Genomic DNA, 15,032 nt, shown 5'->3' with positions numbered 1-15,032 from the left:
AAATTAATATACAATATATTTTTGATTAATTGGTGCGAAGTTGGTAATCACCATTCTGTGTAATATAACGAACCCAAGGAAGTGCTTGGTAACCACTTTTTTCAATAATTTTTAAATATCTAACTTGTATACCTGATGTTGTAAAATAAGGAATTTCAAATTTTACTTGAATTGGAGGTTTCCCTTCAGTATCTTCACACATTACAGAAGGAAGTCCAAAATGTGCACGCATTAAGTATTCTTTACCACCAGGGAATGACTTAATAGTCCAGGTAATAGCATTCTGCTCTGGAGCATATTTAACACTTCCAACAGTAGTTTTGAATTTAGGAGAATCAGCATCTGCTGGAACAGGAATAACAACTTCAACATTGTTAGCAGTTGATCGTCGTTTAAACTGTGATTTTGCTTTAATCATATATTCCACTCTACTGTGAGCATAACGTTCTATCACAGACTCAATCCAAATGAGTGGCTTAACATGTGTGTTCAATCTATATGACATTAATTCAAACTCGCCATCAGGAGGAATGAATGAAATAGTACGATCATTCTCAAAACGTGATAATCTTACACACTGGTGGAATTTAACATCTTCCAATTCAACAGATTTGGATTTACCTCTTCCAGTACTTTCAAAAAGAACTTTATCGTTTAATCCTAAACGAAGTTCAGGCATTCCAGACAAATAAACACGCATCTTAATGGCGCCAACAATTTCACTTCTTAGGACATTTCCATTAGCATTAGCTAATAAATTTACAGATTCAATTACATCCAAAAATACTTCATTCTTTCTATATTTAATCCCCTCTGATCTCCATGAAACAGCATTTGTAACTGCCATAGGTATTCTAGGTTGGATTTCAAGTTTATGACCTTCCTGAGTAATATATTCTTGAAGTATCTTACTATCCGTAGTTTGAGGATAACCAAAATCAATCAATTCATCCAGAAGTTCATAAATAACTACAAAGTTGTCTCGAATACTTTCTTCTTCTATTTCTTTGAAATATTCAGTCATTACCTGAACAATTTTATGCAAAAACACAAACACTAGAGCTATGTTGGCATTTTTCTTGGTAGTTGAAACAATGTATAGATTATTATATTTAATATATGCAAAAGTACACTCCATAGTTTGAAGTAAAGGAGTTACTAATCCTTCTTCTTCTTTTTCCATTAGGAGAGGCATAAACTTTTCAATAACACTCATGTCTATATCTCCTCGGTAATTTCTGGAAATTAAAACTTTTCCTTTGACATCAAGGATGTATAAGGCTGACGCAGACATACTGATTTCTTCAAAATAAAGTTCAAGAAAATAAACTGTAAATAAATAACTAAATGTTAAATGACCATATCCAACAATTTATCAAATAAAACTTTAAAAAATATACGTATACGGTTCACATTATTAAAAAATGTAAAACATTATAAGGTAACCATCTCACACTTCAAGAAGGTTAAAACACTGACGTCATGCTATCTTAGCAGTTGAAGGCTTGATTGATAAAGAAGGTTTATGTGGTTAAATATTTTTAAGTTGATGATGAACAACCTAAACAAACATAAAATTTATTATTTAAAAAAATTAGTATTTTAGGTGTCATAATATTTGGAAAACGATGGACCTATTACCTCCCAAGCTAAGTGATCAGCAACAGTTTGGTATGAACTGATAACGTATCTAATCGTGTTTGACTGAGCTTATTGATACGTGGCGGTTATGTTATTACGATATTTGAATATGGCTAAGTTAAAGAAGAAGGAAAAATATCGAACCTTTGCTAAAAACCTCCTCCATATTGGTCTTTGTTGTTTAAGCACTGATTATGAATTTTAGTTTGAATGTTAATTAAAAGAATTCACTTAAAATGACAGTTCTTTTAGTCATTACACCTTTAATAGTTCCTTTAGTCATTACAGTTATGATAGTTATTGTTGCTATGTGTGGAGATAAACTACTGACTAAAGTTGATCATCATGGTATAAAAGCAATTATTGATTCTACTACACATGGATCAGTTGCTCTTTTTTCATGGGCTGTTGTAGTTTTTAATTCAAATTCCATTCATGATTTGAAAGTTTTTCACTGTGCTGAAATATTGGGCTGTGGTGCCATTGCATCACTAATTGATGTGGACCATTTCCTAGCTGCTAGATCTTTTAGGTTGCAGGTAAAATTTTCTACGTTTATCATTTCAAAAACGGTATTATTTTTCTTTGAATTGAATTTATTTTATTTTTCTAGGATGCGTTGCAGTTGAGTAGAAGACCACCTTTTCATTCTTCATCATTGTTAATTTTGGTTTTCTTCTCGTTATATCTATCTGCCAAGGTATATTTTTTTACTGTGATTAAATTTTCAGTGACATAAGAACTAACATTTTACTCTTATACATCTATTGACTTAGTTGCAAAGGGGATTTAGTATAGTTTGTACTGGTTGCTTCCTTTGCTTAGGTCTTATATCCTAATAATTGAAATTTTTGTGAATAAATTTTAAATATAAGTTTTACTTCAATTTGAGTTCTTTCCTTTGAGATTCTGCTGAATTGATCTGCAGCAATGGTATTATATTGACACTTATGGCGACATTGGTTTATCGTTATGTACCTTGAGAATACTAATTTATGTATTTGTGGTGTAGATATTAGGTTTACTAATTTTCATTTATTTTTCTAAAATCAACCTCATCATTGTCTAAAATTTATTAAAGTGCAACCAAACAAATTTTTTTATTCCAACTTAAAGGTTCAGTTTTATGGTTTTGGTTGGCTAAGTAAATGTAACTTTAGACCTGATGAGATTTGACTAAAAAATTCGACCAAATTCAAATTTTTAGTTACAAAGATTGAATGCAAGAAAACTTGATGATTTAAATTTTTTTTTTAAATCGAGGTCCTGACAAACTTATTGGCCACCTCAATTTTTTATGATTATAGTTAATTTTATTAGAGAGACTTTTTAAAAATAGGTTATTATAAGAGTAAACCTGAAATATTTTAGACTTTAAACACGTTTATACTATGCATGCTTTGTTGACTTATGAATGATCTTCTCTCTTGTTATCTCCTTTCTTTACACAGTTTCTAAATGATGTCTATAATCTTTTGTATTCAATTTTCCTGAACAGAATATTAATTCAGCCTTTCCATAGTACACTATCTCAGCCCAAATAACGACAGCTCCTTCATTTATTTGACATTCTTCCTTACATAAATCATGAAAATAATATTGACATCTCTTATAACAACCTTAATAATAATGATTTTTTTACTAGACCGCTTACCATCCAACAGCCCTGATGAAGCCCTGCAACCTGGGCGAAACATTAGCTAAAAACATAGCATTACGACTATTTGAGTTTTTCTTTGACCCCACCCAGACCATTTTCCTTTTACTAAATAAAAACGTTATTTATCTCTAAAAATAGTTAAATATCTAGTTAAATATCTCTAAAAATTCCATGAGACATTTCCAGTTGCAAAGTGTTGGCTTTGAATATTGAATAAAGTGATTTTTTCTATCTTATTCTGCCATTTTCAGAATTTTTAAATTATATTTATATTTAAATATGGATCTATCAAGGTTAAATCACAGTATATTGTAGTGTTATTTTAAATCTCTTGTCAAATAAAAACAAAAATTATTGACTATTACCATGAATAGAACATAGACATTCGAAATTGAACAATTAAAAGTGAATATTATGAAAAGTATAAGAAAAAGTTGATTAATATTAATAGTGTAGAGAAAACATTGTAATTTGATGATAACAGAAAATTAATAAAAGAAATTTATTTAATTAGTCTGAATTAGGTCTAATTTATGATTTATAACTCTTTTGAAATATAGAATTGTTGGATATTTTAAGTAACATATTATTGCATTATTTTGATTAATAATTGCACATTTGTATGTAAAATGAAAGTTTTAGGGTTGTAAATTTAAATATTTAAACATTAGTATTATTTTTAATAAGAAACTGGAACAGTGTAGTCAAAATACAACAAACAGACATATTACGTTAGTGAGAACTAGTAAAATGTGTTACTTTATGTTTGTAAAGTGGATTAAGTTTTTGAAGCCTTAAAAACTAATCATCAAGTAATGTTCAACATAAAAAGACAGCAAGTGACAATTAAAAAAAAAATTTTTAATTTTTAACTGGTATCAAGCAGTGAAAGAAGAGTTAAAGTTAGTTATATCTTAAAATCAAACCTGGCAAGACATGTGCGGTTTTGCTGCAGAAAATGATTTCAAGTCAAAAAGAAGTTAAGGTTGTTTTTTAGTGATTAAAAATTCACTAATGTCAATTATGATGATTTAGACATTTGTAATTAAACAGTGTATGATTTAATCATTACCATTGTATTAAACAGTGTATGATTTAATTATGACAATCGTAATTAAACAGTGTATGATTTAATTATGACAATTGTAATTAAACAGTGTATGATTTAATTATGATCATAATCATTTAATGTGAATCGATCTTTATGCTGTTGTGATAAGTAAAAATCTTTTTGAGTGTAGGTCAGTTTTATTCTTTAATAAATTTATTATCCAACATTTTTTTTTTTTTACTTCAGAATTATAGTATTAGAATGGTTTATAATTGGTTGTTACCTCTGAAATTATGTTTCAATTATGTTTAATTTCCAATGAAATTATGTCAACTCGCACACAAATACAAACTTTTTTTTAGGTTTATTAGTTATCCGTATGTAATACAAAAATAGCAGAAAAACGAACTATTTGACAAATTTAATTTATAATGAACTGTTTTGTATACTCCGACAATTATGAAAGTTCATCCTTTATCAATGAATGTATTTTTTTCAAAACCCAATACGTAGTTTATATGCTTACCATAATATCCGAGTAGTTTATACTAGCTTTCCTTATTTACTTTTATATCACAAGTGATTATTAATACAATCCTTTAATATCAATAGGTTTTTAAGAGCAGTATGTTGAACCAGATGGGTTGGATCATTTTAGTTGCTGGAGGAAGTCATCATTTGAGAGATGCTGTCAGGCGTGGACTGTGGTTCCCTCCTTTTGGTTCAACACCTCCCCTTCATCAGATTATATATTTGGTATCTCTTGCATTTTTCCCACACATTGTAGCTTTTTTGATGCCCAACGTTTTGTTACCGAAGAAAACAAGATATATAACAGTATGAAAAGAAAATGCTATTGTTGGTTAGCATTTGAGGAATAATATATTAATGATTGTGATAACCGTTTTTTATAATCCCTATTTGTTAAGGATAAAGTATCCCATGACATATCTTAATGCTGCTATTCGGAATAATCTGCTATTATATACAACATATATGTTATATTTTTTAAAATATAATTTATTTATTAACTACTTAAAGAAATGTCGCCTGTGATTAATTGTTGTGACAACATAGTGGTATAAGTTTTTTGCCGGAAAATGATAAGGCTACATATTTTTTTCATATTGAACTTAATTTAAATATTGCACAAAATCTGTCCATTTCTCAATTCATTTTGATGCTCTAGGTATGAATTTACATTTCTTATTGTAACATATTTAACTTAGGAATTTATTAAGGTTTTATAAAAAGTCTAAATGAATTTTAGAAATTGAAATCAATGTTTAGTCATAAAACATTCTAAAATATATCTAGCAGTTTTTAAATCACTTAATTTTTTTTTTTTTAATGTTTTTTCCTTTTTCATGACTATTTCTGCTTTCTTTTTTTTATGTTTCATTGAATATATATTCATAAATCATGTGATAACTTTCCATTTCATTTTTATTTTCATGGATATTTTTAATAATCCATTACCATTTTTTAAATTTAATTTAATTTTCTTTTTTTATTTTAATTTTAAATACTTTCTAAATTTCATCATATATTTTTTAAAGCTACCTTTATATTGATTAATATGTTTCTATTTTTATTCAAATTTATCTCTGTATAATTTTTATTTTCCTATATTATTTTTCAATTCCATATAATTATATAATTTTTATTTGGGTCAAAGTTATAGTTCTTAACTGATAGTATCGTTATTTTTGGTTATCCTAGAATAAAAAATTATTTTTCTTTTTAACATTCTTTTGACAATTAAATAATTTAATGTTTTACTACTATATTGGGTTGATCATTTATGATGTAACAAGATATTTCTATCATCTTAATCAACATTTTACGATTACTTTACTTCGACAAGTACACTAAACATCAGTAAAATAAAATTACCTCTTGACAATCTTCATTGCTCATTTTATTTGTATAAATACCTTATCTTAAATAAATGTATATATGTTTAAATAAACTAATTTATTTTTGTAATTATATTGTTATTCTTTTAATTTTTCCTTATATATATAAAATTATATTTTACCTGTCTTCTTAATTGTAGATAGCTGGCAAATAGCTATTATCGTAATAGCTATATTGATTGTTTGTTTTTCAATAATCAACCATTGTAATTCACCAAGAAAAAAAAATTAACCCCTCTTCCAAATTTGATGTTTTATGTTTCAAAATATGTAGATTCCAACAATAAAGTTATTAGAAATTCAAACCACCCACAATGCATCCTCTATTGTCCACATCTTTTCTTTGAGACTCTTGGGCCATAATTGTTTTTAATTTGGCACTAAGTCAAAGGTCACTAGAGGATGACCCTTCTTTTATTTCAAAATGGCAGTTAGCTAGAAGTTTCATATACCCATATCTCCACTATTAATTATAGGGAGGAAAAGAATAATATAAAGGAGAAGGATATTGTATTATTTGATAATACCAATGTCTAAAATAAAAATAAAATATATTCAGTCCTAATCATTTTTCTTTGTTATAAAACATTTTTTATCGTTAAGGTTTAAATATATTTTTGTATAATGTATTCTTCTGGAAGTATTTTAAAAATAAAATGTATAAACTTTTAAAATTTTTATTTTATCCTTGGACATTTTGGAGTGTATTGTCTATTTCCAAAACATACCTTATTTTTTGATAAAACATTGCTACAACAAAAATATCATTGCATGTACACGATATGCAAGGTTATATAGGAACTTGAAGATTAATTCTATGTTAAATTTATAATTAAAAAAAACATGGGATGTTTGAAAATGAAGAAGTAGGCTGAAATTACAAAAAATATAAAAGTTTTTACAAGTTAGATGGTTTTTTTTTTAATTAAAAATACTTCTAGAAGAATAAAACAAACAATTTTTCAGTTTTTTAGGTGTACATTCAATACTACTTATAGGGAAAGAACAGTTATTTGGGCAGAAGGGTTATCTATTCAAAATAAACCAATGTGTAATAATTTGTAATTTTTTTGGAAAATTAAACTAAAACCAATATTTTTGTTTTTAAAAATAGTTGATGCATTGCACAAATTATACTTTAGAAGCATTGTTGACAATTAATCACCTATTACAAGAATAATATGAGAACTTCTTTTAAGTTTCTCAGTAATGGGTTCCACAATATTTTCTTATCTTCTCTGTGATTCATCGTTCAGAACTTTTTAAATTCATGAAATTACACAATCCATTCATAAAATTATTTTGTTCCGTAGATTTTTTTTTAAAGAGAGAAAAGGTTTCAGATCACATTCTTGACTGTTCATGTTTTAATCTAGCTTAAGGTTTGACCCATCAGTAATATGTCAATTAATTTAGTGATTAGAAGGAAGATAAACTCTAAAATTAAAGTTTAATGGATAAAAAATAAAACAAGTACAGGTATTTAAAACCTGTTCAATTACAATATAGTGATACCTTTCCATTTATACACTCATGACCATTATCTCTTGAGTAGAAGATAAGATTATGAACTATATATTGATTTTGTTAAAATTATTTTCCTAGTTTTGAGTGAGATTATTAAGTGCTGAAAATGCCAGAAAGTGATGTGAGTAACCCATTTTCATTCCGAGTGTGGTTGCTATTTATTTTATTATGCAGTTATTCATTAAAATAATAGTTAGTGTAAAAGTGATATTTTAAGGAGTTAGGCTGTAGTTAAAGGAGCTGGTACAGTTGTTTTGAATTTTAATTGAAGGGAGTATATCCATTTTATAGATTCAACCAGGAGTAGGTAGATCTTTTTTTTTTAATATTATGTTTGTCACTGTAGACCTTGAAGATCTATATGGCTATTCCCATATTGTACTAGTTTCCAGGTCCTTGGATTGTAATAATGAATATAAATAAATGATACATCATTACTTTTTGGTGATATTATTCATCAGATTCATGAAAATATATAAATTCAGATTGAAAATAACTATTGGAACCAAAAAGAATGGATGATGAAAAATTGAACTGTGGACTTAAGATCAGTATCTTTCCGTTTTCGTCTTCATCCCATTTTTTCTAGCTCCAATTATCTCCGTCTTAAAAAAGTTTCTAACATTTCTTCAAACTTCACTGTAATAATAAAAAATCCCGTCTTTGACCAAACTAACTTATATTAAGTTCTAGCGAATAAGAGCTTTCATTGAAGACCGATTAATGATTCATTGCTGTCATGTGCCAGAAAAAAAATTTACACTGAACAATTTTTTTGTTAAATTTCGAAATTAGAACTTTAGAGGCAGCTCTTCAATTATTGGGGTCATCAAACGTTTAAGAATATCAGCAATTATGGTATTTGAAACAAACAATTGATTGACAGGTATCGATAAAAATGTTTTTTGAAGGAGTTGATAGATCGTGTTAAATTTACATTCAAAGTGAACTATCTGTATTTTAATCACTTCAAAACGAATTCATGAAGATATAGTTCAAGTCTAAATTTGATTTAATTTTATATCCCAAAAAACCTGACAGGTCGACCACCGAAAAAGTTTTGTAGAATAAGTTCAATGGATGATTGAAATATATAACATATAAAAGTTGTCATTCAAATTAACAATCATATTGTCTCCCCTATATTTGGCATTTTCTGCCTAGGTAAAACAAATAATATAATAGTAGAACTAAGATAATAGATGGCATTTATTTCAATTTTTTTTTAATAAAAAAACTTCAATAATCCTTTGGAAGGTAGTTATCTAATTAAGATCACTGAAAATAATTTGAAAACCCCATGCTGTGTCAAGTGTTTGCAATGCGAGGATGCCTTTTTCGTGAGCAAGCCCATACCAGGAACCATATAATAGTGATGGATGATGGTTGATGGAGATGAAATAATCAAGATATTTATTTAATTGAGAACAGTCAAGGTGAAAGATATAAGATGATTATATAATAAACGAGGCGCAAAAGTGATTTATTTCTGATTTTTGACATTTATCCATGTAATTTAGTCATTCATACTCTCGAAGAGTAACCCCATATACTGGCAGCCAACACCTACTCGGTGCAGGATAGGTATCATTGTAGGTGCCAGCACACTTATGGGTAGATTTGCCTGTGCTATGACTGCTTAGACCTTTCGTTGTAAACTGTGATTGGTTTGAGTTATGTTCATTTGACGACAGTTAATTCTCTGCATTTGATGTAGCAGCGGCTGCAACGATAGTTTTATATGTCTCCTCTTCTAACCAATGAGAATACTGTGTAGACATTAGTGTATTAACTTTTGTTATCTCAAGTATATTGGTGATAATGAGAAAATGTAAACAATCTTGAAGGGTGCGTCAAGGACCAAAGAATAGTTAAAATTTTTGTAAATATCGAAACAATAATAATTTTTCCACAGTAACGTTCGTAATTTATGTAACCCTAAATTCCATTTATGTAACTCTTCTATGCACTTCCCATGAACAAAGGGAATTTGAGAAACAAATTATGTGTTCAAAATAAAACACAAGGTATCCTATTCTAATCAATTGGAAATTGTGTCTCTGTTCCATGTTAATGTCATCCAGTTATTCTTTTGCATAAAGTGGCCACCATAGCGTTGGCCTTCCCACTCAGTGATGAATAAAAAGATACCGAGTCAGAATCCTCTTAGTGGGTAAATCGTCCGCTATTGTGGTGAGATGTTCTGTCCATCGGAATCTTCCAAAATGGATAAAACCGGAGATATTCGGCTTATGGTAGTAATTAAGCAGAGCTCTCGATTGCTTCTCCGTCACTATTCATTCATTGTTTTCCTAAGATTACTAAGTTTGCTATTGAAGAGTTAACATAATGGAAAAATAAGGAATTTACTTGATCATCGTTTTGAAAACACCCCATCTCGGTGTATGAAAAAGCTACAGATGTTAAACAAGAAAAATGTCATTTTAAATATAACAAATTTGCTGATTGCTTTTTGACGGTGAAGATGTTCCGCAAGTCCTATTTTCTTTAGGCCCTTCTGTCAAATTAATTATTTTTGAGTTTTTCCAATTCTTTACGAATGAACGGTATGTTAACATAAAAATAGATAAATATTTGATAACAGAATTTATTTAGTAGTCTCACCTTGATATTCCAGCCGAACATAATTATCGAAAGGCTTTATAATTATTTTTAACAGACAAACCCTTGTGACTTTAAAAATATTTCATCAAGTTACGACAGACAATTCTGAAGGTTTATTTACAAATGCTCTGTTCTGTTTCCTCGCCAATTCACGAAAATATCTACCATCTATAAAAAAGCTAGATAAATTGCACTCAACCAATTGATAATAATGATCGCGGTGAGAATAGGAACCGAATACATAGGGATAAAAACAGTTAGCTTGACAATAGCAAGAATATTACCTTAAATGGAAGGAAAAGTGGCCTGATTGAGTCATCTAGAATGGCGTAAGATTGAAAAGTTAGTGGCGTATGATAACAGTTTAACTTTGTCCAGGAAGGTTGCACGTCGAAGAGTCAACAAAACTAGGTTTAATGGCCACTGAAGTCATCTTGCGTAATATCGCTGATATGGAGATATTACTTTGACTTTGTTAAGATCGGTGTACGGATACATGCGTTCGTATTGTAAACGCATGTTAGCCTACGGTTATGAAAGGGATGGCAAATCTTACAGGTATTCCCTTTAGGTACTTGCAGTTTGGAAACTCCTATCCGTATTGTATGCGCTTAAGTAGTGAAGTCCTTCAGCTATTCACCTTATTTTAAAAGAAATTACATGGTTATTACATTTGTAAAATTAAAAGTTAGCCTGATGGTCGTAGCTCACGTTTTTATAAGTCGCGTAATGTTGGTCCATAGTTGTTCGAGCGGATCTAAGTCGCAACAAGTCATAATTTTAAAACCTCCGCAATTGAGATGCTTTGGTAACTTTAGTAGTGTATTCATGGTATGGGTGATGAATCATAAATAATTTCACCACTCCTCAGAGACCAATAAAAACATGATGCGTAATTTGATGGGTTCTCTTTCCTGTAAAACACATACTCAAATTTATAGGAATTGCATTCAAGGATATGATTGGGTGCTTGTGCTTTAGATATTGTTCAAGAGCCAAATCCATAACATTCAGATTATTTTATAGTTGGCTTTATGAGTCATTGGAACGAGTGCCACCCAATTCTTTTCCTTGGCTCATTGGTCAAATATTTCCTTGACTGTTCACATGCTGAGTTTAACATGATCTTAGAATTAGGTCACTACTTCCTTCTACCACATCTCAATTAATCTAACTCATATCAATAAATCCTTTATTAAATCATAATCATTTCATTATCTGCATACATTTTGTATAAACTTAAGCAATCCTAAAAAAAAAAACTATTCACCAAGTAGAATAGTGTCGTTAGAAGGCCAGAAATGAGTGAGAAAGGATCACTACTTCTTGGAAGAATAAAAAGTTTATCAGATTGACAGAAAGAAGTCCCTCACAAACTTAGCATTCTCGTTTCAAATTCTATTTGGATGGGTTGACTTTTATTTTGTGGTGGACCCTCGGAATAAATCTTGCCTTTCCCACTCTTACTGGAATAGGTTGACCTCTTGCAGGTCCCACAACCCATCTTTCCTGCCTTAAGTTGGAGTAAATAAGGCCAGTAAACCCCAAATTAAAAAAACATTGCATTGTAAATTTTTTTTTTACATTATTAATACATTCAAAGCGGTTAGTCCTTGATTGTATTAGCAAGTTTAAATAATTTGTTGTAGATCATTTAGGTGAAGATACAATAACAAAAACGAAATAAACAAGTTGATTTTTACCATCCAGACTAGAGAAGGCTACTGAGCAAGAAAAACATATTTTCACTGAACTAATCCCTAAAAAATATTAGGTTATCTTATCCAAATAAACAATGAGAACATTTTTAAATATATTTTCTCATGGTAGCCTGGGAATTTTTATTTGGATATGTGATTTTCTGTTATCCTAATAGCATTTACTTTTATTAAATATTAATGTAATTTATGTTTTTGTAGCAATTGGATACTCTACAGCTTCAAGTCTATTGGTTTTCCTGTGCACTCTTAATTTTGGTGGTGGCACTCTTTATTCTTGTCATAATTTTGTTCGTCAAATTAACAAGGTAAGTTTAAAAAATAATTTTGACCTTTTATGGCAACATATAGTTTATTAAAAAATATATATAATTACAGACTGAAAAATGAGATGATTAGGAAAGTAAAGGAAGTTCACAAATTTAACGTACCCTATATAGATCCAAAAGAAGATTTAGCCAAACGAGGCTTTGCTCAGTACCCACAAAGATCAATCGCTCTGCAACACTAGTCTGAATATTATTGGGTAGAATCAAATTATAAATAATTCAATACAATATGTCTTGAATTTGGTAAAAGATCTTATATAATAACACAGCTAAACACCATAATACAATTTTTTCATCTCTGCGCCCTTCATCAATGGGCAAATAAAGAGGTATAATGGTAATTTTTGTATGCTTGTTTTAAAGCAAAACTATTAGAAATTTATTAGCATGTAATGTAAAATAAAAAAAATTATTCTTAATTATAGATAGTTTGTTACACATGTAAATTGTTTTGTATATTATTGCAATTGAAGAATTATTGATGGATAGTTGGTCTTGATTATAATTCACATCTCTAATTTATGTTTTATATGAACTTATTAATGGATTTTAGAAAATAAAATTTTTAATAGTATGTTGTAAGATATGTAATATGAACCAAGTAATCTCTATATTCAATAATTTGACTTTAATTGTTTGATTGTAAGATTAAAAAAATTTTTTTTTATTGATTTGTTTCTTTTTATTCCCCAATTATCACTTTTAATAAAATTAAACAAAACTTAATAAATACTATTTATTATCATTATTTTTAATTATAATTTTTGAAGGCAATTTGATTATCTTTTAAATAAGCATCTGGAGTGTTCAGTTCAATAAGCTGTATATTATTGTTTCAATTTAGATGATTTAATTTTGTTTTGTAAACAATTTCCTTTCAAGTGATTACATAGAAGTTATAAGATTACCTATGTATATTTTGGATTATGTGCACTATTAAATTAAGCAAAAGAGTTGGTTTATTTGAGCGCACTAATATCAGGAACTACCCGTCTGGTTTGAGAGATTCTATTCATGTTGGATAGACTGTTTATTGAGAAAGGATTTAGGCTGTATAACATCAGGATAAAACACTAAGAAACGGAGCAGTAACCATATAATAGGTTGGAAAAGCTTGCATAGGTACAAAGCTGTAATCATCATCCTAACAAGGTCTTTTAATTTGAAATTTTTAATGATGGTTCTTCTAATGCTGTAGATATGCCAAATAATGCCTGGCTTAAAAAATTACCTATCCTAAGTGGTGATAAAATTATTTTTTTTTAATAACTACAGGTACTCTGCGCATTTGGAAGATAATGAAAGTCTCTACAAGATAAAACAAAAATGATCAAAATTGGACTAGAATTAGTAAGGTTACAATATACAATACTTTGGAACTATGATTATTTTAAAAAATATTCTGAGCTAGTTACCAGGGAAACCGTTTTTTTTTTTTTTTTTTTTTGTTTAACGATGGTTTATTCTTAAATTCTCAGATTGAGTGCCCACTGAGTGAACTTTACTATGTACTACTTCAAAAGTACTACATAGTAGAATAGATATACCACTATACTTGCTTTTTTGTACCTATTACTTCCATTTAAGAGGCCAGAATAGAGCAGAGTAGGAGGTCGGTCATTCTCAGAGGGTGCTGTGCCTTATGCAATCTGTATATGTGCAATAAGGGTGAAGTCGACATAAGATAATACTGTTTTATCAAAATAAAAACCTTTAAATAAATTAAAGGCGCTTTCTATAAAATACACGTCAATCCTAAGCTCGGACATTGAATGCCTTATTCCTGAAACACAAACAATAATAAGTAAGATCTTTTAATCATTTTGACTTTGAACTTTAATCTCCATATGTTCTTAATGTTTAAGTATAAACAATGTAGTTGCATTGAATTGCTTAGACCTAAATCATAAAAAATAGTATGTACAGCTTTATCTTCTAATCTCTTCAATGAATATATACAAGGGAATTTGAACTTGACAATCCCTTAAGCATAAAGAAAAAAAAAAAAAAAATAAAATAAGTTTTTCAATTCCTATTATACATCTATATTTATTTATAAAGTACATTTATCTATACAAGGAAACAATAAAAAATTTATATTTTGCTAGTTATAAGTCTTTGAATATCATTTATGACATAACATTTTTTTATTTTATCACAATAATAAAGGTCTCATAATACTTAAATGAGTAATATCATATCGCTATTTTTGTTTAAATTCACTTAAGTTTGTTTCACGGTTTCTGGCGCTACATAAACGTTACCAAGTTCAGCACGAGTAAAAGTTATGACAGAACAGTAGCCATCAGTGGAAGACGCAATCAACATAAGCCCATCAGATGACCTAAAAAACAATCTTAATGTAATATTTTAACTAATAAAACAACTTTAATTTATTTTGTGCAAAGCATTATACTAGAAGGTATAAGTTAGAGGAGAATTACAAATACTAAGTCAAACTTGGCTGAACAGTTTTTTATAAAGCGAAATCATACTTAGATGGATTGATACACACTATATATATACATTTTTTTTTTCTGTAATAATTATTTATATTACATA

The 15,032-nt window shown here is 28.7% G+C and overlaps 3 protein-coding genes across 4 annotated transcripts in view; 1 reads left to right on the top strand and 2 right to left on the bottom strand.

Annotated features, from left to right (window-relative positions):
* Positions 1-25: 25 nt before the first annotated feature.
* AP-1mu (adaptor protein complex 1, mu subunit) lies at positions 26-1,294 on the bottom strand. The gene has a single exon (XM_014435570.3). The coding sequence runs from the start codon at positions 1,292-1,294 to the stop codon at positions 26-28; it is 1,269 nt and encodes a 422-aa protein (XP_014291056.1).
* A 583-nt stretch (positions 1,295-1,877) lies between these two features.
* Positions 1,878-13,141, top strand: LOC106690225 (transmembrane protein 267). 2 transcript variants are annotated; one of them, XM_014435571.3, is made up of 4 exons: positions 1,878-2,180; positions 2,255-2,341; positions 12,343-12,449; positions 12,520-13,141. In XM_014435571.3, the coding sequence occupies exons 1-4, from the start codon at positions 1,878-1,880 to the stop codon at positions 12,650-12,652; spliced, it is 630 nt and encodes a 209-aa protein (XP_014291057.1). In that variant the 3' UTR covers positions 12,653-13,141. The 2 variants fall into 2 exon arrangements, with proteins under 2 accessions (XP_014291057.1, XP_014291058.1); XM_014435572.3 differs by lacking the exons at positions 12,343-12,449; positions 12,520-13,141 and adding an exon at positions 4,965-6,341.
* Positions 13,142-14,595: 1,454 nt separating this feature from the next.
* Caf1-105 (chromatin assembly factor 1, p105 subunit) overlaps positions 14,596-15,032 on the bottom strand; it is a gene marked incomplete at its 5' end in the record, with an annotated part of 3,012 nt that continues 2,575 nt past the window's right edge. The window contains 1 exon segment of the mRNA XM_014435569.1: positions 14,596-14,814. Within this exon segment, the coding sequence (XP_014291055.1) occupies positions 14,694-14,814 (121 nt within the window).

The sequence above is a fragment of the Halyomorpha halys genome, unplaced genomic scaffold (assembly GCF_000696795.3).
Source record: "Halyomorpha halys isolate HHAL.00 unplaced genomic scaffold, Hhal_1.1 Scaffold1622.1, whole genome shotgun sequence".
NCBI lineage: Eukaryota > Metazoa > Arthropoda > Insecta > Hemiptera > Pentatomidae > Halyomorpha > Halyomorpha halys.
The sequence above is the reverse complement of the archived record's forward strand: the minus strand, read 5'-3'. Positions and strand labels throughout refer to the sequence as shown.